The 21,686-nt window shown below is 39.8% G+C and overlaps 1 protein-coding gene across 1 annotated transcript in view; it reads right to left on the bottom strand.

Moving 5' to 3' along the window:
- Positions 1–803: 803 nt before the first annotated feature.
- Positions 804–21,686, bottom strand: part of LOC149075023 (Krueppel-like factor 7) — a 178,027-nt gene continuing 157,144 nt past the window's right edge. Inside the window, exons 2-3 of the mRNA XM_089246042.1 lie at positions 7,595–8,216; positions 804–4,213 (exon numbers count right to left, since the gene is read on the bottom strand). Coding sequence (XP_089102168.1) covers positions 4,038–4,213; positions 7,595–8,216 — 798 coding nt within the window. The 3' untranslated portion in view covers positions 804–4,037. The remainder of the gene's footprint in view (positions 4,214–7,594; positions 8,217–21,686) is intronic.

Raw genomic sequence — 21,686 nt, 5'->3', positions numbered from 1 at the left:
CTGCAAAAAAGGGTAAAGATGGCGCATGAGGAGGCCTGCTATATCCAATGGCTATAAGTGAGATGACCACCTTCAGTGACGTCACGAGCTCCGCGTGGAGGCCTGCTATACATGGCGTTGACTAGTACATTGGCTCGCCTTGTTATTCTTCGCTCAGTTTCTATATATTTCCTTATTCCGACATCTTTTGCCCAAGTGTCCATAATGCCAACATCAGAAACACTGGGGGCTTGACATACTCCCTAACAGTGCTCCGATGCCAACCTATATGTATTGTTCCTTTTGTGATAAGGTCGCCAAACGTTTCTGGATTGACTGCAATAATCCAGTGCTGTCTCCGTCTTTTTGACTTGAACTTTGTCATGATCTTGTTTACTTGCGTGTGTGTGTTGTGTTCTTTCAGCTAATTTAGTATTTCCTCCTACTTCATTTGCAATGTCATAAATTATGGCACGTGGGTGTCGTCTTACGAGCCTCTCCTAAACTGAACGTTTCATTCAGTTCTGGTTCTAATTCAGTCCTTCATTTGTTTCGCATCCATCTCTCCTTTAAAACTTCTAACCCAGTCCAACGGGGGCGAAGTGCATGGGCAAGAAGCTCAGCCGTTCCAGAATTTCTCTGAAAACAATTCGAGACCTAATTGCAAAGCTGTAATAACAAGCGCTATATCACTCGCCAGCAAACGTGTGTAATAGCGTGAAAACACATTTATATCAGGCATCACTTTGTTCGCGATTAAATCAATGGAGGTTTATCGGGCATTATACAAATAACGTTTGAAAGAGGAAAAACGAACGCACGTGTTTTTTTTTAAAAACAAATATATTTATTCAAAGAAAAAAATGCATATTTTTTTTCTCAAAAGAAAATTTACATAAAATTTTCATGCATTTTTTTTTTCAGCTCTGCTTTATTAATTCATTTTTTTTTAAACAACTATAATAACTAATCTAATAAGGCTTCAATATTCATTCAAAACTTCTTGACAAACACTTTACAAAAAAAAAATTTTCTTTTGATGACAAAAAGACCATTTTTTTTGTGCAGGAGGCGCCGCATCAAAAAACATTTCTCTTCTCTTCGGTATAATATGCACACTCACACACACATTTATCATCTTGGTTACAAAAAAAAGAAAAAGTTCCGCCATCTTGTTTCGTTTTTCACTTCAAATATGCGCTTCGTAGATTTAAAAAAAGGAAATAAAAATAGCTCCGGCATCTCTTCACACTTTTTTTTTTTACTAAATCCAAAAATTGCAAAATCATTTTTTTTTCTCGTCGTCTTTTTTAATAGAAATAGTACCAAAATAGCAAATCACGGGAACAATATCGTTACTTAGTGATCAATATTCGCAATAAGTCAAATGTCAACAATAAATTCACCAAAATATTCAGCTTTTTTTTACTTTGGCCGTTGTATAACGGCTCGTGCAGCACTTTGAAATGTTAATATACATATACGAGAGAACATCACTCACATTATTTTTTAATTACACACGTATCACACTTGATGAAATACAAACATGTCCAAAATTAAAGTCCAAAACATGTTTTTGTTCTTTAAAAAAGAAAAAAGTTCACAAAATGTTGCAATGCCTGCAAATGTTTCAGGGGGAGTTCATTTTCTAGAAAGACTGAGAAGAGTGGCGTCGTTGGAAAAATCGAATTACGTACGGATGACTTAGTACAGTTCTGGGGGCATCCAATCCATCATATTAATCCATAGGTACACAAAATCTATACTTAAAAGTCATTATTGTGGTCCTTCGTGAATCAATGGTTGTGCATTTTCTTTTTATGCGTATTTACTGCTCACTTTCCTTCTGCCCAAAAAGAACTTTTGGACTTCAATTTTGGACATGAGCGTAGTTTTATAATTAATAACCATATTTTTCACACCGACAGACACTCACACACACAAACGAAGACTTTTTTTGTTAGTAAATTTTCGTTATATCGAGATGTTCACAAGATCAATGTTCATTAGATATCTGAAATTTTATTGAGTCCTAAATTTGAAGCGAAAGCTTGTCTTTTCTTTTTTGAAGCAGAAAAAGTTCCTTTTATTATTGTTTTTTTTTTTTTTTGTCGAGTGATACAGTACTTGATACACAGCAAAGCTATAATATGGATATATATGAATATGTGCGAGACGTTTTATACTTTTTTTTTTCCTCTGTAAAAATCTCATCTCTTCTGAGATGACGTCGGAAGAACCGCGCACTCATAGATGACAGACAGTATTACTGAATTAGAGCTCGGACATTATCAAACAAAAAAATTCCCGAAGATTTCAACCATTTTTATTTCTCATTTTTTTTTCGTTCTTAGGAAGAAGAAATTTGTTCCCATAGAAGAAGAAAATTATATCGAATTCCATCAGCGAATGTCATTGATCGCCTAATGTCCATCAATAGAAGATCGATCAGAAACGGTATTTACGAATTGATCCTGTTATTATGATGTAACGTATTGCATCCTCCACCAACAGGCAGTTTCGAAATAAAAAAGCACAGCTTCGGTACATTAATGGAATAGTTTATATTATATATACTTTTGTATATATATAATATATATTGGTCAACACCACACAAATACATTCATAAAGCAATGAAAACATCAAACAAGACACTTCCGTGAATGTTCAAATATATATATATGCAAAATCTTTTGACCAACAACATGAAGAGAAAATAAAGGACAATCGATACAAACACTCAACAGCATTTACGAGTAATAAAAAAAAATCGAAAAGACTAGCAAAAAAAACTTATTATATAACAAAATAATTCCGAAATTGAATCCTTAATTCTCTGTATGAAAAAAAAATGCATTAATATATATATAAGACACCTTTATAATAGAAATGACGATACACGTCTAACAGTACATCCAAAGGAAAAAAAAACACAACTTTTCTTTTATAATAAAGACTCCAAAATTTTTCATATAAACGATTCCATATAATATTCGTTTTTTTTTTTTTAAATTTCATTAAGTTTGATTTTCAAGAGCTAATTTCAAAAAAACAAAAATAGAAACAGAAATTACGTATGTTGGTTTGCCCACCAAACGAGAAGTATGACGTCATTGGAAACGGAGCCAGCTAAATTAGAACCAGTCGTGTATTGGTTCGCGTAATGTTATGACGTCACGTGGAGGTTACGCATCAATGATGCTGCGAATAGGAAAGCGCCATTTCCACGCGACGATGACGTCACGTAAAGATGGCGTGTAGGGAGGCTGCATACTGAAGACTGCTATTTTAATCGATTCATCTGATTTTGTAAGGTATTTCTGATAAGTATATAAGCAAAAACAATGTTATAAGAGAGTAATCGAAAATACCGAGAGTTTATCGGAGCCGATATGTGCCAATTGGGAAAATCTGCTAAGGTTTACTTCAATTTGGAAACTTTTGATGGCCAAGCCGGTCAATTAGAGATGGCACTTGAAGCGAACGTAATCAAATCAGTTCCGTATTGATCATGATGATAATCTCATGAGCAATGAACTGGTTTTACTGGATTCGTTTGAAATGACGTCACTGTAGGATCCATAATAGAGCCGTTGAGGAAAAAGACTAAAATTGCTGAGGTGTTCAATAAAATTTTGACAAACCATAATTCGGAATATAACAATCATATATAACAGACAATTTAAATCAATTTCTTTTTCAAAAACTTCAATTTCTTTTTGCACTTCAATCTTTACCGGTTCAATCTCCATTTATAGCATATAGTAATAATATATTCATATACTTTTTTTCCTGACAAGAGGAGAATGGAGGAGTCCTTTCTCCACACCAAAAAAAAAACTGCGAAATTTCAGTGTTTTTTTGCTTTTGAAAATTGCAGACCGTAAAATGATATTTTTTTTCACGACCAAATGTGTGTAATGTCAACGAAAAAAGGAAACAATGTGCAAAAAATCCCCCATAATTTTTTCGTCCTTAATTTGCATAGATGAATGAAAAAGAATGTTGTTGTTGTTGTTCCCGTGCTCTCGTTTTTTTTTTTTGTCCCTTTGTCTCTCTCACTGATGGCGTTTCATGTGCAGCGCCAAGTGGTCCGAGCGCGAGAAACAACGTTCACAAAAGTTGCACTTGAAAGGTTTCGAACCCGTGTGCTTCCTGTAATGGCGGGTGAGCTCGTCCGATCGAGCGAACCGCCATTCGCAACCTTCCCAGGAACACTTGTACGGCTTCTCTCCTGCGGTAAACAAGATAAAAAAAAAAAATATGGCATCACAATGATTGAAAACACAATCAACATTTTTTTCAGACAGTTTTCATAAACAAAGAAACATTTCAGCTGGACCGTAACTAGCCATTTCTGAGCCCTGTGGAAGAATTTGAATTTAGGCCCCTTCTTGAGTCCCTCCTTCAAAATGGGGGCCCTATGCGGGTGTACCTGCCTAGTTACGGAGCTGCATTTCAGTCAAGAAAACCAAATTATAGATAGGAAAGAGATAATGCGCATGCACTACTCGGCATCGTTTCACGCGTGCAACACAGTCAGTCAGTCATCAAGATTCAAATGAAAAGCATTTGACGTTTTGATTTAGATTCAAACAATGAATGGTAACCTGAAATGGATGTCAAACGGCCCATGCGCATCACTCGTGCGACAAGGTAATATCAGCAATCCTTGAACGTATAACAGATAGGAAAAAAGCGGCGATGTTTAATGTTATTTATGGTGGCGGCAGTCGTGCTACCATTCCATTTCTTCCCCCTCGTTGTTATGCCATAACATAGAATTCCCAGATGTTCATGGCAAACAAAGAGAAAAAAAAAAAGAGTGATACCGACACGTGCACCAAAACAGGGCAACATTCATTTCGTGACAATGGTATTCATTATGTCAATTCATCATCAAAAATTCTTATTTAAAGTTTCTAAAATTATCACGCTTTCATGCTTATGATGGTAGCTATCGCACAAGCGCATTTATCAAAAGCGCCATCAACTGTATGTATATTCGAAATCTTGAAAACTGTTTCGAACTTCTGATACCAACAGCAAGGCTCTAAAATTGAATTACGTATCAAATACAATAGAAGTTACGTGGGGGACGGAGGTGTGTCCCGTTGAATCAAACATTACACATGGTGACAAACATTACACAACAGGGATTTTTTTCAGAAAAAGTAATGAATCGGTTGTTGTTATCAGAAACCCCGAGTCCCGATGTGATCTCATCAAATGGTGTGTACTGTAGATCAAAAGGGGGAAAAATGACAAGACTGTTTACACCATAGTTTTCCAACCTTTTTTGTCCCATCGCCCCCCCCCCCCAACGCAATCTAACCCAGAGTCCTATGTTATACCCGTAGCTTCTACAGCCCCCCCCCCCCGCGGAACATTCCATCGCCCCAAGGAAGCGTTTACGCCCACGTTGGGTATCACTGGTTTACAGCATCGATGAGCAGACAGACAAACTAGCGGTAGAAAAACTCGACCGTAAAAACATTTAACGTTTTTGGGTTTCGTTCCAGAAACGCGCTCTCGTTACCAATTATGTAGGGGTAACCATACGTCCAGTATTTCCCGAGAAAGTCTCGTTTTTTGGCCTGTTCCGATTTTTTCGCAAAAAATATCCCGGTTTTTCACGTATTTTCAACTAAAACAACTTGACTTATTATGCGTCATTTTATTCTTCATATCGATTGAAACTATCTTCCTAACTCAGAAATTATGTTACGGTAATTACGACGACAACTACTGCGCTTACTTTTGGCATCATTTTTGGCGATAATTGGCACTGTCCCGTATTTCGAAGTCCTATATCCCGTATTTTCTTGAATAAATATGATCAGTCTACATTGTGAGAATTCTAAAGAACTGATGATCAAACCAAAAATGATACCATTCACTGATAGATGGTGGAACAGGAAACGAACTAAAGAGCACGTAGATCTGGCGTCACCTATTGACAGACCAAGAAAACTCATAAAAAATTCTATTTTTTTTTTTTTTATATCGAGACATGGGAGCAGAAATTATTTTTAGCTTGCATAAACAGATTTCCGCATGAAGAAACCGGTACACACATGGTAAAGCACTATCGCTAAAAAATCTCCAAATTTTGACGTTTTACGACTGCTATTCTTCTGGGGGAACTTCGAAACAAAGAAAGTCTGATCGCATTAATCATAGCGGTACATTAAATATATATATATATATATACACACACACACACACACTGATTACACCATCTTGGAAAAGACTGAAAATTAACTGAAACAAAAAAACAGCCGCGACAGATGGCAGCAGTTTCTAAAATCCAAACACCGTCTAATACTGTAGGATATTAAAATTCTCAACTCATGAACGTTGGAGAATCATCCGCAAGGACCATAAAATGGAGGAATAAGCGATAAGGTCACACGAGTCCGTTATGCTCAACATTTTAGGCAGGGGCCGCCGTAAATCCTCAGGATCATTGCGAGATTTTGCAAACAATTCAAAACATTTGGACAGCATTTACCAGCAATCACCCGATCGACGGAAATAGCGCCTCCTACGGCAGAGGATGGATATTCTTAGACAAAAAGAAAGCAGCAGCAGCAACAAAATAAAAGTGAACTGTTATTATTTAAGATGGAGCCTGGTCTGCATCAATGCCTCTCTCCTCCAACTATCCTCTACAAGAAACTTAGGACGTTCATCCGACGTATAATAGTATGTGATTGAGGGTTTCCCCGCTACTTCAGACTCTCGAGTATTCCTAGACAATCCTGAGAGGGCGTGTGAGTAGAGAAACAATTCTTTTCTGCACACCCCCCCCCCCCGGGTGTATTTTTAGTGAATGGGTGGCAAAGACCATGGACACTCTGTCTTGTGCTACACAACTCAGCGAAGTGCGGAAACGTTCAGATTTCTCCAGAGTTCCGAGACCTGGTACCGAAACCACAGTTGAAAGTAAAACTTTGGTTTAAAGCAAGAGTGCTCAACCTTCAAATGCGGGTCATTTTATTGGTTTGAAACTGTGTCACGGGCCACTTTAGTGATATGGGAATGTAGTAAAACCGGACACGTCCCACATTAAAAAAAATCATGGGAACGTACCGCGGGCTATTTAAGTCATGTGAAAGTGCGCCATGGGGCCAACACTTGAGTGATCTGGAATCGTGTCACGAGTAACTTGAGTGTTGTGGCACGGTACCAGAGCAGCAGTTCCACACGTCAGCGACCTGTAAGTATGTCACGGGTCACTTGAATGATCTGTAAATGTGCCACGTGTCTCTTAAGCGACGTGGAACTGCACCGCAGGTCAATTCAGCGATGTAGAACTGTACCACGAACCGCTTACTTGCTCTGGAACTGCACCGCAGGTCAATTCAGCGATGTAGAACTGTGCCACGAACCGCTTACTTGCTCTGGAACTGTACCACCGGCCACTCTCAATCATCTGTAAAATATGCTGCAGGGGTTTAACAGGTTGAAATTGCTAAGCCGTGTAACAGAGGGCGCAGCTGTCGTATTCTAGGACCGGTTTTTTACATAGAGCTGACAACGCTTGCTGTAATACGGCTTTGCCCGGCACTACAGTGTCAGGAGCTGGAAGAGGAGTCGAATATATACTCACCCGTATGCGTGCGTTGATGAGCTTTCAAATGAGATGACTTGGTGTACACCTTCTTACAACCGGTGAATTGGCACTTGTGAATTCTCCGCTTGCTGTCCGGGTTGATTTCGAACCGGGGTCTAGACCTCGTCTCCTGGTGATGACTACTGGCAGTGAGTGAGGAGGAGGTCGAGGAATCTTTGATGACGACGCCCTTCGCCGTCAGGTGGTGGCACACCGCGGCGGCGTCCTTCTGCAGTTCTTTGGACGAAGAGACGAGGCGCCTCTTCAGCGAGTTCGGCATGTGGTGGTGGTGATGGTGGTGGTGGACGTGGTGGTAGCCACCGACCACCACGTCGTCGCCGGAGCTGTTCCACGACACGCTGATCATCTCGCCGTTGACGTCGAGGTCGGACACGCTCAGCCTGTCCTCGCCCCCGCTGCTGTTGCCGCTGTCCGTGGCGCTGCTGGCGTTGCTCTCGAGGCCGAAGTCCTCGGCGATGGCGTCCTCATCGAACACCTTCTTCGGGTCCGACGACGCGACTATCGTGAAACGGTCCCACGGGTTGTCGATGTCCAGCGACAAGGACTTGAAGGTGGTCTTTGGCTCGTCCTTCAAGTACCTCTCCATCTCCAGGATCGTCTATGGAAAGACAAAAGACACAATTTATACGACCAGTCACAGTATACCTAATACGAGGCATCTAAGAATGATTCAAATGTTTACGTTCTACACCCCCTCCCCCCACTCTTGCTAAGGGGTAACCCATTCATATTGTACCTATAGCTTTTACCTGGTCCAATCCCGATCCTCCCTGCGCAGGCGTTAGTGGCAGTGAATATGTCCCGTAAGATACGAGAAAACAATATTTCCTTCCGTATATCTGGCTCTTCGACCATCCCAAGAGCGATGGATTCTCAAGCCTCTGGGTCCACCCACGCCTGCCCCTGGGATGATATCACCAACTTTAGGAAACACGGTACTGACCGCGACTAAGTTATGTAGGGCACCAGATCAATTAGTGATTTACATCTCCACTAATGGTGTGATCACTATTGTTACTAACACGGTGCTGATCGGTTATCGGGACGACCACTAGCACGTTTTTTCGAATTGGCGAGATATAGACCACTCTTGTCGATAGCCTGACATTCCTGTTCAATCTTGTGGTTTGGCACTTTGGCTGCGTAAATAGTCGGAGTACTATTACACCGTTAGGTACTATTAATAGTCAGTGTTACACGAAAAAAATAATTTTGAAGAGTATTTTCACTCCTCTCCCAAATTTACCTCTAAAATAAAATTTTTTAGAAGTTAACCAAATAACTACTAAAAAATTATCAAAAATTTGAAGGAGTATTTTCACTCCTCAACGAAATTTGGAGGAATGAAATTGAATTTAGATAGAGCCGTACTTTGTCTATTGGAGCTGCAGTAGCGCTTCATAACCCCTTCATCAGTCTTCGCCATCTGCTAGCGATTACTGCACGAATTGAATTTTGATGCTTGAACCGTTGGTGAACACTGATTGGAGATACGCTTCTCCCTCTGCGCAAGCGAAAGCAGACTTCCCTTTTTTTCCAGTTTTCTTTTTTAAAAGATAGATGGCAATCAAACACACAGACCGTGCATAGATTCAATAACGCGGGGGTGGGGGGGGGTGCAAATTAGTTAGAGAATAGGAAATAATAAAATTGCTGCGAAGGACATTTGAAATCGATAGCAGCAGTTTAAGGGTTAAGCGGCTATCTTTTAACAGTCAAAGCACTCCCATATATAAGGGTTGGCTGGATTTTTTTTTTTAAATCGCCAATTGGCGATCGTCCCGGTAACTAAGAAGCACCGATCTGAAGTTAAATCGAAGTTATACGAAGAAAAATTTGCTCTAGAAAACCATGACCTAAATGAATCCCCCTGGAGAAAAGAAAAAGCACTTTCTCGTCCGTTTGGCGCCGTTTTGATCCATCTCTTTCAGCCGTTAAGATTTCGCGCAGATACGTCTTCCGCCAAAAAGTCTCCACAAACTTGAGGGCAGACACTACGGCCGCCCACACATCGCTGCGCTGTTCTGTTTGTATTACACAGCCACAACCAAAAAGATAACTTTCACCACAGGTGTAAGTGAAAAGAGTAGATAAGAGATGACAGCGGGAAGACAAAATCCTGGCCGAGCGCGGAATTAAACGTGAAGAGATTATCTCTTATCCAAGGATCCTGTGATCCTAGATCACAGCTCAAGTGGTGTAATGCACACAAACACCGATAGCACTGGGTTATGTTTCTTTCGCGAGCCTGACAACTGAATCGATAACGTAGAGGGGCACAGGATTCCCCCCCCCCCTTATCTACAAAAGACACATCGTAAATCATTCGGTCAATGGATTCGAAAACCTGTGATTGGATGAGCCATGATTGCGAGATCCGATTTCACGTGGAATTTTTTTCCGAAGCAAAACTGTCGTCTCGGTACCCGAAGCCGCGGTACATAGATCGGAAACACAGCCGCGCCTAGCTGGTGTGTGACCGGTGCGGTCACCGCGGGTGCCGGGCTTTGTGGAGCACCTCAATCACGGTGGTGGAAGTGGAGGGAAAAAAACGCGTACCAAATACATTTTTTATGTAGCAAATAAGGCATCTGAGATTTCAAATATCGTATTTCTTTCAAAAATTCTGAATTTTCATCAAATCCAGAATTCTGAACTTTCACCAATTCTGGAATTCTGAACTTTCACCAATTCTGGAACTCTGAACTTTCACCAATTCTGGAATTCAGGACGTTCAATAAAATCCAGAATTCTAAATTTTCATCAATTCTGGAATTCCGGACGTTCAATAAGATCCAAAATTTTCATAAATTCCGTCGGAATTCCAGAATTGGTGAAAGTTCAGAATTCCAGAATTGGTGAAAATTTAGAATTCTGAAATTCCGAACGTTCATCAAATCCAGAATTCCAATTATTCTGGAATTCTGAACTTTTATTGATTCTAGAATTGAGAACTTTCACAATACTGTGAAATTGTTTTTTTTTTCTTTCATTAATTCTAAACTTTCACAATGTTGGAATTATATCTGAACTATCTATCATCAATTAGAAAATAATTGAAAGAAATTATTTTTGATGTGTATTCTGCAGTAAGGCCGCGAATGGTTTTGTGTCGATTCCCCCTCCCCTCCTATATATTTAAAATTGGGCTAGTGCACCACGAAGTTATCAAGAAACCTCTGCGCCAACCAATCATTTTCGCCTCGGACCCCGCGTATGGTAAGGGCGGGCCTCGATCGGAAAAACACCCGAGAAATCACGAGTTCATTAACCACGCAGGTACCAGAAGGACGTGGATTCATTGCACACACACGCGCGCGCTTGTCCAAAATTATACAGAGACGAATGAATGATGGTTACTATTCCCAGAAATCACGCTCCCAGAGATTGCGCATGTCCGTAAAAGAAACGGGCTGAATATACACCGGGGCACAGCTGTGAAAACAAGAGCTCGCGTGTTTTTACTACAAAAAATGCTTTTGTTTTTATTTTGTACGGCCGCCTTTATTTCGGGGGACCTCCCATCATGAACTTAAAAAAACCATTCATTTGCTATCAAAGCCGAGACTGAAACAATAACATTTCAAATGTATTTATACTTTAAGCATCGACGACCCCCTGTTTGAAAAGGCTGTAAAAACATTCCTTGACCGTAGATGGTTTCGAGACATTCCTTGGAGCTCCCACATGAATATCACTGCCCCGCGCAGCCCCAGAATCAGTTTCCGTAGGATCGGTACATCCTAACTAGACCAAACTTCGCACCAGACAAGTGAGAAAATAGCATCTCAGGTAGGTCGTAAGATATTAAGGGCCACAGAACGGGATTTAAAATACATTAATCACGCTTTGACTTGAAGCATCACCTTTTAATATCAATTAATAGATACTTGGAGTAGTAAGAAATTTTTTTGGATACTGAGAGCATAGGTTCCCGTGCCCCTACGTCAAGACTTCGGGGAGGGGGGGGGGTTCGTGAGCTTGGATCAGAAAGCATTTAACTTATTGTTCTTACATTATTTTTGCAAGGGCTTACAGATCCTAGGTGACTTAGAAATTTGTATTGGTGCCTAAAATTTTGTACGTGTGATTCTTAGCTCAGGTGAGAGATTCGCTTGGCTCCTAAAATATTTGGGGGGGGGGCACGTAGATTTTTATTTCGACTTGTCAAGCCCTGATTTTTCCTGAAATGTTATTCGATAAACGAGGCCCACGGCCGTTCTCTAATTCGCTTTGAAAATCCCTGGGAAACAAAAGGTTCAGAACCCCTGATCTAGTCGTCTTCTAGCCAGACTGTTTAACAGAGGCCCTTCTCTTCAAGCTACGACAAACATTGAAAGTATATTAGATTGATTCTAGAATATCTAAGCCAGTGGTTCTTAACCGCGGTCGCTGTGATGGTCGAGTGATCATAGTGACGGACCCGCATCGCGAGGTCCCGGGTTCGAACCCCCACTGGCACCACAGTGGTGGTCAGCTGAAGTTGATTTTCTGTGGTTCCCAACTTCGAGGAGCGAATGCGAGCCGATCTCCCCGTTAAAGTCTCGCCACAGAGCAACAAGCCTACGAACGTTACAAATAATCAATCACTACACTTCAGTCATTTCACTTTTGAAATGTGTATGGCAGCACTAAAAAATATCAGACAACACTAGATTCGCACTCAGACTGTTAGGTACAAACATACTTCCGGCACAACTCACTAGGTAGTAAATTGTCCATGGTGATAGACCTGAGTTGTGCGGCAAATCCCTTTGATTTTTCACGAAAATTGAAATATGATGAGAAGAATTGAATGCTTCCAATTCCTTGAAAAATATGAATCATGCTGATATTTCGACATCTCATGTTTCAGCTTTCGCTTGCAAGATTGTAGCATACCAAATTCACGTTGCAAAAGTTTTTTTTCCTACCAAAATGCTTTGCGGTTTGTTTACATTCGTACCCCGTGTTAATAGCATGCTGCGCTTAGATTTGATACTATCCTAAGCATGACTGTAAAAAAAAACGGTAAAAATAATTATCAAGTGCCGAACAAAATGTGTGTAATACTACTTTTTCGGCAACAATCATTAAGTGAAGAACAATCCAATATGGATCCTAATCTTTTTCTCTCAAACTTCGAAAAATGTTAAAAAGTAATACAGTCGGCGCTCTCTTTATAACGAACATACCACCACAGCGACCGGTAGGATAAATCCCAAATGTTTTCATATAGCAACTATCCATGTTTTCCCTTCGATATAACCACCACCCGATGAATAACGTCAGTTTTCACGAAACGATTAGGTTCGTTACCGCAATTATCGACTGTAATAAGTTTTAGTTTAGCTTTTGAATTGGTTTGGGGGAAAAAAAATCCAAAACCAACTATTAAACCATCGGCCGAAAATGAGATTTAAAAAGATATGAAATAGTTCATAAAAATTAATAAATGAGTAACTTAAAATGTATATAATTACGAAAAAAAAAAACCCACTAAATTTTAACAAAAGTAGAAAACGCATCATCCAAGGGAAAACGAGAAGGTAAATCGTGTTACACTGGTGTTGCGAAAAAGATTAACCATGAAATAATGAGAACCACTCATTAACCATAACCATTAACTATAATGAGAACCACTGCTCAAAACTATGCCTTCCCCTTCCAACACGAGTGCCACATTATAATAAATTCATAGTAAAAAAAAGAAGCCTGTCAGCTTTGATGTCAAGGACCCCCTGAAAGAAGATAAAAGCAGCGGTCCCCATGTAGCAAAGGTCAATTTCCCCGCCGTCTCCCCATAAAATCCAAAATGTACTGTTTCTTATAAATTTGCATATCGCAAAAAAAAAAAAAAAATTTTGAAGCTCTAAATGTTGAAAAATTTTACATCACTAAAAGTGTCTCTCATGCAATAACAGTAAATGAAAAAAATAATCTCACGGATCCCTTACAAGGTGCTCACATCCGCGGACCATAGGTTGAAAAACACTTTCCTAGGTCGCAAAGCTGTTTTCACATCGGGTTATAAAATACCTAAGCTCTTGCATTACCTTATCTGATAGATCGGTTTCAACAGATTCTGGCCGAGAAGTGTCAGTGACCGGTGAATGGGCTCGAAAGACTCCACTCTATGGGTTCCATAATGTTAATGTTTCATTAGCTTTGCTATATTTTTTATATCTATTTGAGAAATATCTATGTTTGAAGCTGTAACCTACAAGGGTCCACGGAAACTAAAATGTTGGAAAATTCTGACTTAAAGGTTCGAACTAGGCTACATAATTACAACAGCAAAAAAAAAAAATTGCAGAGGCGAAGAACGGAAATTGACGAGACGACCCTAATAAACACCGCAACCATCTAATATTTCAACGTCCAGACCGGCCTACGAAAGCATTCTAGCCTAGATAATAATTCATAGGCGGGCGTATGAGGTGAGAAACCAGACTCAGACATAAATATTGCGTATATAGAGGCGAAAGGTCTGTAAAAACTCCCTCAAGGCTCCGATATCGGCCCGGTTATGAGAAAGCCTGTCATGGATTTGTGGGCCATGCATATTTTTTTTCGCTTTCGTGAAGAAAAGCCTCCAGGGAGGGAAAAAGTGAAAACGAGTGCTTCCCATTCAATCATTCAGTTGAAAGATTGTAAAGACGGCGGCCTTTTCTTCTTTGAGAGAAAAACGATTAATTGATGACTATTGGCTGCGGCCAAACCTGTTCGTATGTAAGAGTGGGTTTACGTAAGCGATTATTTATACTGCCAGATTAACGCCAAGAGCCTGAGGAACAACATAGTTGGAAGCCTCAAAAGGCTCTTGATCGATTTTTATCGATTTATTTGAAAGAGCCTAATTTCTCCGGCAACGAGGCCTGTTTTCGAATGGGAAGGATTCGAAACCAAAACTTAATCCAAGTTCCAGTATACAACAACACACTCGATTTCTAATCTCAATTGATAGATGACGACACTTGAAGAGAAAAAAACTGGACGGTAATTTTTTTTTTTTACCTCTCTCATACCCAGGATGACCGTATGATCCGTAATTTAGACCGTCTCGGTTTTTCCTGTACTTTTCCAGTTTTCTTGAATTTGTGATTTCCACTGAAATCGAAGATTAAGATAACTTTCATGGAAGATGGCAATTGTGAATATGAATATTTATCAATATTTTTGTCATCTCAGTGAAATACATTTCAGCTCACTGCAGATTTGGCCTAGCCATTCAGTTCTCTCCCGTTGGCGGTTTTTTGAGCAGTTTTAATAATAATTGGCTATTTGCGGAGAACTAGCACCTTTTCTAACAACAATTTGCATTTTTAGATCCGAATTTTTAGGTTAATGTCTTCCATCCTATGCTTGGATGTAGCCAGCTCCCCCATATATAGGACGGTTACGATGCCTAGAGTTCAGTTTAAAAAAATTGTATTATTGACAAGTGAGGTGGACAACTCTCCCTCCCCCCCCCCCCCCCCCCCGTGATTCGCCCAGGATAATGGGAAAACCCAAAACATTCATGTTTTAGCACCAGTTAGGATGATTGTTGGTAACATATCGCTGTTTTGGTATGAAGTAGCTTAGTCCAGTCAGGAGTTCTCAAACTGTGCGCCTCCAACCTCGTCAGGGGTGCCGCGGAGCGGTGACACTAAACAAAGGTTTTTCAAAATATTCTTCGTTAAACAGCTTTGGGGAGCTCGCGGATAAGCATTAAATATAGAAAAGGGGTGCCACGGGTGGAAAATTTTGAAAACCCCTTGCAGAGTCTAAAACTTGTCTATTTTGTGTCTATACTTGAAGAAAAAAAATTTGAGCAATCTTACTGTTATAGATCATTTGCGTAAGCGAAATCTTCACCCAGCTTGCACGGAGCCACATACAACTGAGGGAATCAAATAAGACTATGCGTCGACACTCTCTTAAGACAAAGGTTCTCAACATTTGGGTCACAAAGCCTTCCGAGTAGGGTCGTAAAAATCCATTTATAACCATGTATTTTGAGCGATGGGTCGTATGGGCTTCAGTGGGCGTACAAATCCACTTACAGCCAGGGTTTCTTGTTCATTGGGTCACTACACAAGTTTGATTCTCAAAGGCTTCCGAGAGAGGTCGCACAACCACACTTACAGCCCGGGGCTCTTGTGCTACGACCCCCCACACTTGATTCGTGGTGTCTTGCGAGAAAGGGCCGTACGAATCTACTTGTAGCCGGGAATTCTTGATCTATGGGTCGCGACATTAACTTGATTCGCAGGGGCTTTTGTGAGAGATGGGTTGTACAAAATCCACTTACAGTCCTGTTATAAAATTCACTTATTGCGTCACTGGTTTTACTAATTTCGAAAAACGAACAGTCCCATGTGTCGCGAAGCTGATCTTTTCGTCGATTTTGGGTCGCGGCTGAAAAAAGTTTAAGCACCCCAGTCCTAAGAGAATGCACTTCAGTTAGTCAGTATCTATTTTGGGTCCACTAATAAAATTTGGCGGTTAATTCCCAAAGTACCTCATAATTTTTGTCGCCAAATTTTGCACCGTCAACAATGACCATCGTTGCATTGCTTGAAAAAAAAAAAAGTTGAAATATAATATCCAAACACTGATAGCAATGGCCCCCATAGCTCTCACAAGAGTGGGGCTGACAGGGCTCCAGCGTTGGGGCCCGGGACGATTTTCTCATCATTTCTTGCTTTTTCAATTTTTTTTATGAATTCATTAAGGGGCCCGTGAAAGTCTGGTGTGGGGGGCCGCTGCTCCACGATGTGGGAAAAAAAAATGACGCAAGTGTTCCCCGAAACAACAGTACCGACTTCTGTTCATTAATGCGCAAACGCAAAAGGCATGACCTTATAAGGACGGCTATTTATCCGGATATAAACGAGGAATTTCTCATTTCAACGCCTCCACCTATATTTTAAGAAAAAGTACAAAAATGGAAATGAAGTAATGTTTGCGAAACGATTTTTTTTTACAACGCGATGACCGCATATTTCCGTCTTCCTCTTCTTTACCCTCCATTTCATTATTATTATTATCATAACTACTACTACTACAAGATAATTTATTCGTAAACTAATTTCCCTTTCAAGATAGATGGATAGATAGTTTTTTTCTTTTTTTTCTTCTTTCACCTTCACCCAAGACGGCATGATGACCTCATGTTAAAAAGTGTTGACCTCCTCCTCCCAGAGAGAAGTGAATGGAGTGAGTCATCATATTGCAATGATTGGATGCTTTTCGAAATGTTTATTTTATAAAATAATAATAATACGGCCTAGATTTTTGTTCTTGTTTTTTTTGGATCGCAAAGAGATGGCGTCATCGTCGTCGCATCGTCGATTTTGTTCGAATATCTTCGAAGGCAACAACATGGGAAGCAGGATATGGTGCCTTTTCGACAAATGCAGGAAGTCCGACTACAAAAAATGATACTTCATAACTCTTTTTTTTTCTAGATGGGAATTGTGGTTGTCTTCGATTGTCTCTGAGGTGTCGAAACAGTCGGAGAATTGTCTCCAGTGTTGTGGGTGTTCCGACACCCGCTTCCTGTACCTTGCGTAACGCCACGTGTTAAAAGCGTGACTGAAGTGTTTTGCATTTTCTCTGTCATTGTGTTGCCAGTGTGATTTGGCACCGTTAATGAGAAAGACAAAAATAGACGTGCCGTGACTTTTGTCACATTTTTCTGCCGTGTTTTTTCCGGGTATTGATCTGTGCCGGATGTCACTAATTGAGATTTATGTTTATTTTCTGCGGATCATCACTTAGTCAAAAATGTCTGCCGTGAGATAGAAGATCCGATGTTGTGGAAACATTGAGGGAGGCCTGGAGTGTCCAGAATTCCCGCATATACGGTGTACGGATGTGTCACAGAAGCAGGTAGGAGAGGTATTGTACATGCATTATTCGAAGGGGACTCAACACACCTAAACCTCTTGGTTTTGTTGCCTATGCTATGAGACCGATCGAGGTGTTTTTGCATAGTTCAAAGAAGTCGGTTAATTCCTGGTTGCTGTCACGGTCCTAGGTTCAAACCCGAGGGAGGATGGTTTAGGATGGTTATTTTGGAGGAGAGAGGAGGATAGGGTATTTTCCCTAATGAGCTTGAGGCGCCCACATAGACAGCGCCTTCATTATTTCCAACCAATGTCATTAATGGCAGTAAATTGCAATATAGCGATATGGCCAGAGTTGGTGTTGAAAAAAGGGGGAAAAAAAAGTCGGTTAATTCCCATCGATTATGGTAATCTCATTATTATGGTCACCCTAGTACAAGATATGGTAACCCTGAGTATGAAGATGTAATTTTAAATTGAATCCGTAGCGATATTACTAATATCAATTACAACAACTGAATACTTTTTCATTAAGGTGGAATTAAATTATCAAGTCTGTCCGCGGACCATAGGTTGAGAAACGCTGTAATAGAGGAAACTGATCCCCACCCGGGTCGGAGTATTTCATCGAAATGTTACCCGGCAACTTAATTATTCCTTCCCGGGTGCCGATTTCTTGACAGTCAAGATAAATCTTTCATCCCTTCACTAACCTCCTCTCCTAGCCAATTTTTTTTTTTTTTTTTTTAATATTATCATTATCATGGTATCTACAAGTTATAACAAATTCTGTGGTCACGCTCATTTGCATAAATGCACGTTCGATGTACATCCACGGTCCCCCAAAAGAAAATCTACTTTTTACCCCTCCCCCCCCAACGACCCGATCACTAATAGAGCTGTTGTACAGAGCATAATGATTGGCGGATGTGTTCGAACGTGAGCAGAGATAATTGGTTATGGGCCCTGGTAATTGCTGTTTTAAGGAATTGGCTTCTTCGAGGATAATTGCCTTATTTCAAACACAGCTTGTAATAAGAAGTCCGAAACTAAAAGGATAATTACTAATCGTAAGAACACATAATATAAGTATGTTGCGTCTCCTCCCCTCATTGAATTTTTTTCTTAGTAGGTATCGATGCTGGTGGCATTTTTATATGCACTGCTAAATATTATAATTTTACTAACTCGTAATTATAATTATGATAATCCAGTTTTTTTCCCTTAAATTTGACTATAATAATGAATGCTTTAGCAAATACGATTACTAACAATTACCTCTCAAACAATGTTTCGCGAACAGTGCATTTTCTCAACAGTGTTCTACGAAAAAAATAACGATAATGTCTTCTAACAATGCCTCATGAACGATAGAACGATTTCGATAATACGTCACGAACAAAGGAAAGTTCTAACAATGATTTTTGTCGGATTTTTACAAAAAAAATGTGTCAAAAAATACCCTGAAACAATGACATTGAAAATGCGTTGAAACAATGAATCTTTAAAAAATGCCCTCCAACAATGATGTCGAAATGTACCCAAACAATGATGTCGAAATGTCCTCAAAGACGTCGAAATGTCCTCAAAGACGTCGAAATGTCCTCAAACTGATATCGAAATGTCCTCAAACTGATATCGAAATGTCCTCAGACAATGACGTCGACAATGCCTTAACACAATGACGTCACAAAAAAAAATGCTTTGAAACAATAACGATGAAAATGCCCTGAAACAATGATGTCGATTTTTTTCGAAACGATGACAAAAAAAAAGTTTTAAAGCAATGACGTCAAAAAAAATACTTTGAAATGGATTTTGAAAAAAATGCCGTGAAACAAAAACGCCGATAATGCCCCGAGAAAATGCTGTCGGAAAATAATGCCTTGAAACAATGAAAAAAAATGCTCTGAAACTACGAATCTTTTGGAAAAAAAAATCTGAATCTTTTTCAAAAATGTTCTGAAACAATGACGTCAGAAATGACCCGATGCAATTGGTCACAGTTTCAAAGCATTTTCCGATGCTTTGAAACGGTGACTCATTGAAAAAAAAAAAACCACCCTGAAACAATGACGCCGAAAAATGCTTTGATGCAATGATCTTCAAAAAACAAAAGAAAATGTTTTAAAACAATTTCGTCGAAAAATGCTCTGGAACAACTATTTTCACAAAAAACTCCAAAAACTTGAATGACTTCAAAAAAATTCTTTAGAACAATGATCCATTCAAAAATTGATTCTTAGAACTCTCTCAAAAATGCACAATCACGTATCCATCAACACCTTAACAACGCCATCACTAGGATGTCTTTTATACCAGAAATTTAATCTCAAAATAGAACAAACAGAAACATACGCATTTAAACAATCCGATAGGAAAACAATTGGACTTATTGCTAACAACATTTTAGATCTGTTACCTATTGGAATATTGAATAACAGTCAATGCCGCTTATTATAATCACGAATAATACCATCATTCGGTATTGTTATCCCATTTTAAAAGAATGGAACGGACCAATGTCATAAAATGGGGGAAAAATTCATTTTTAGTTATTGGTACTCCGGATAATGTTATTTTTTTCGTCAAAAGTTTTTTTGCGCATTCTGAGAAGATGTTTAACCAAACTTATTTTTTTCCCGTTAAGTTATGGTTATATGGCTGTAAGACAATGTAGAAGGGTAGACTGTGTTCTCGGACCTTTCCCCCCCCCCCTCCCCATTGAAAAGCATTTCGTTACGTAATTAGTTCATATTATTCGCTGTTACCCATGTACGCGTGGAACTACAGTAGTCTTCCTATAGTGAAGGCAAATGTGTAACGGGAAAAAAGGAGCCCTTTCCTTCAGTTGACCAGATTCAAATGTCTTTTTCCGAAAAGGCTTTCTCAAGGTATCTACGAACGTATTGTACATTGAAAAAACATGTACCGTAATTCGTCATATACCTTTGACAGTTCCATTCTAACGCCTTACAATGGATGAATAGCAAATATGCCGGATTTTAGGTCAAAGAGGGGGGGAAAATCCCGTTTTTTAGAATTAAGAAAAAATTGTGTGGAGAAATAATGGGAGAATTTTGCAACAAATAATGTGGGAAAGAAAAACAGTTGTCCCGTTTTACCAATACCCATTTACCATACGTCCCGTTCGACCAAACGGGATATAAGTATCCATACATCCCGTATTTGCGAACGGTACTCCGTCGTATATAGTTATCAGAAACCCCCGAGTACCGATGTGATCACTTTAAGCGGCGTGGACTGTATTTCTATCGCTAAAATATTGGATTCAAACTGCCCCCAAAGTAGAAGAAATATATTGCAAAAAAAAAAAAATCTCCTTTTTCATATCATTTCCTCTATAATGAGATATACAAAAAAAAAAAAAAGAGGTCAGCGGCTGGAATGGTGTTGACCGGACGGAAAAGGGCTTTCTTGCTTCGGTCAACAACAAAAACCGAACAACAATAACGTTAACGCGTCTTATCACAGAAAAAAAAGATTTCCGGAAATTTCCGATTCCTGGCACATATTACACGACGAAAAGAATGGAAAAAAAAAAGCAACTCCCTTATAGTAATAATGCCACGACACACAGAGAGAGAGAGTAGAGTATCACACGAACAACAAAATGTATCCGAGAGAGAAAATCCTTTTATTTCATCTACGTACTGGTAACGTTGTATCCATATTGGCATCAATCCAACGTTGCTCTTGCCGACGGATGCTTATAATAATAATATATAAGAGAAAAAGGTTTCATATTCCATTCGTACCACGTGCACGCGTCGAGTTTCGCTCGCCACGTATAGCAGACACACACTGACCATACACAAATGGGGGGAAGAGAGGGAAAGGTCAGTCTTTTTCTGAATGTTGTTCAATTTTCGCTGAAAACACGCGACGTTTCAGCTTTTATTTTTTCCCCGTTCAGAAAGAACTACGAAAATGTCGGCAAAGCCATACAGTTGATGCAGTTTTCCTCCACAGTTGAGAATCAAATACTGGAATTGAATCACGTGGGAGTGACTCAGAAGTTTCACCATCCGCAGCTTCCTTGTAAGCAGTCCATATTCAAATTCAATTATTACGTCAGCAGAATTTTGACCCCCCCCCCCGTCAGCAAAAGTAAAAGCACTGACCCTTCCCCCTCCTCCTCCCTTTGTCAGCAAAATTAAGTACGCTGGGCCAGAGCCCCCTAGACTGGTTGTGGTTCCTATCTAAAGCACGCTTCTCACTATGACTGGGTC

Source organism: Pholcus phalangioides, unplaced genomic scaffold (assembly GCF_987345545.1).
Source record: "Pholcus phalangioides strain wild (caught in Gottingen) unplaced genomic scaffold, Ppha-v1.0 ptg000016l_1, whole genome shotgun sequence".
Classification (NCBI taxonomy): Eukaryota; Metazoa; Arthropoda; class Arachnida; order Araneae; family Pholcidae; genus Pholcus; species Pholcus phalangioides.
This window is presented reverse-complemented; position numbering and strand designations above follow the sequence as displayed.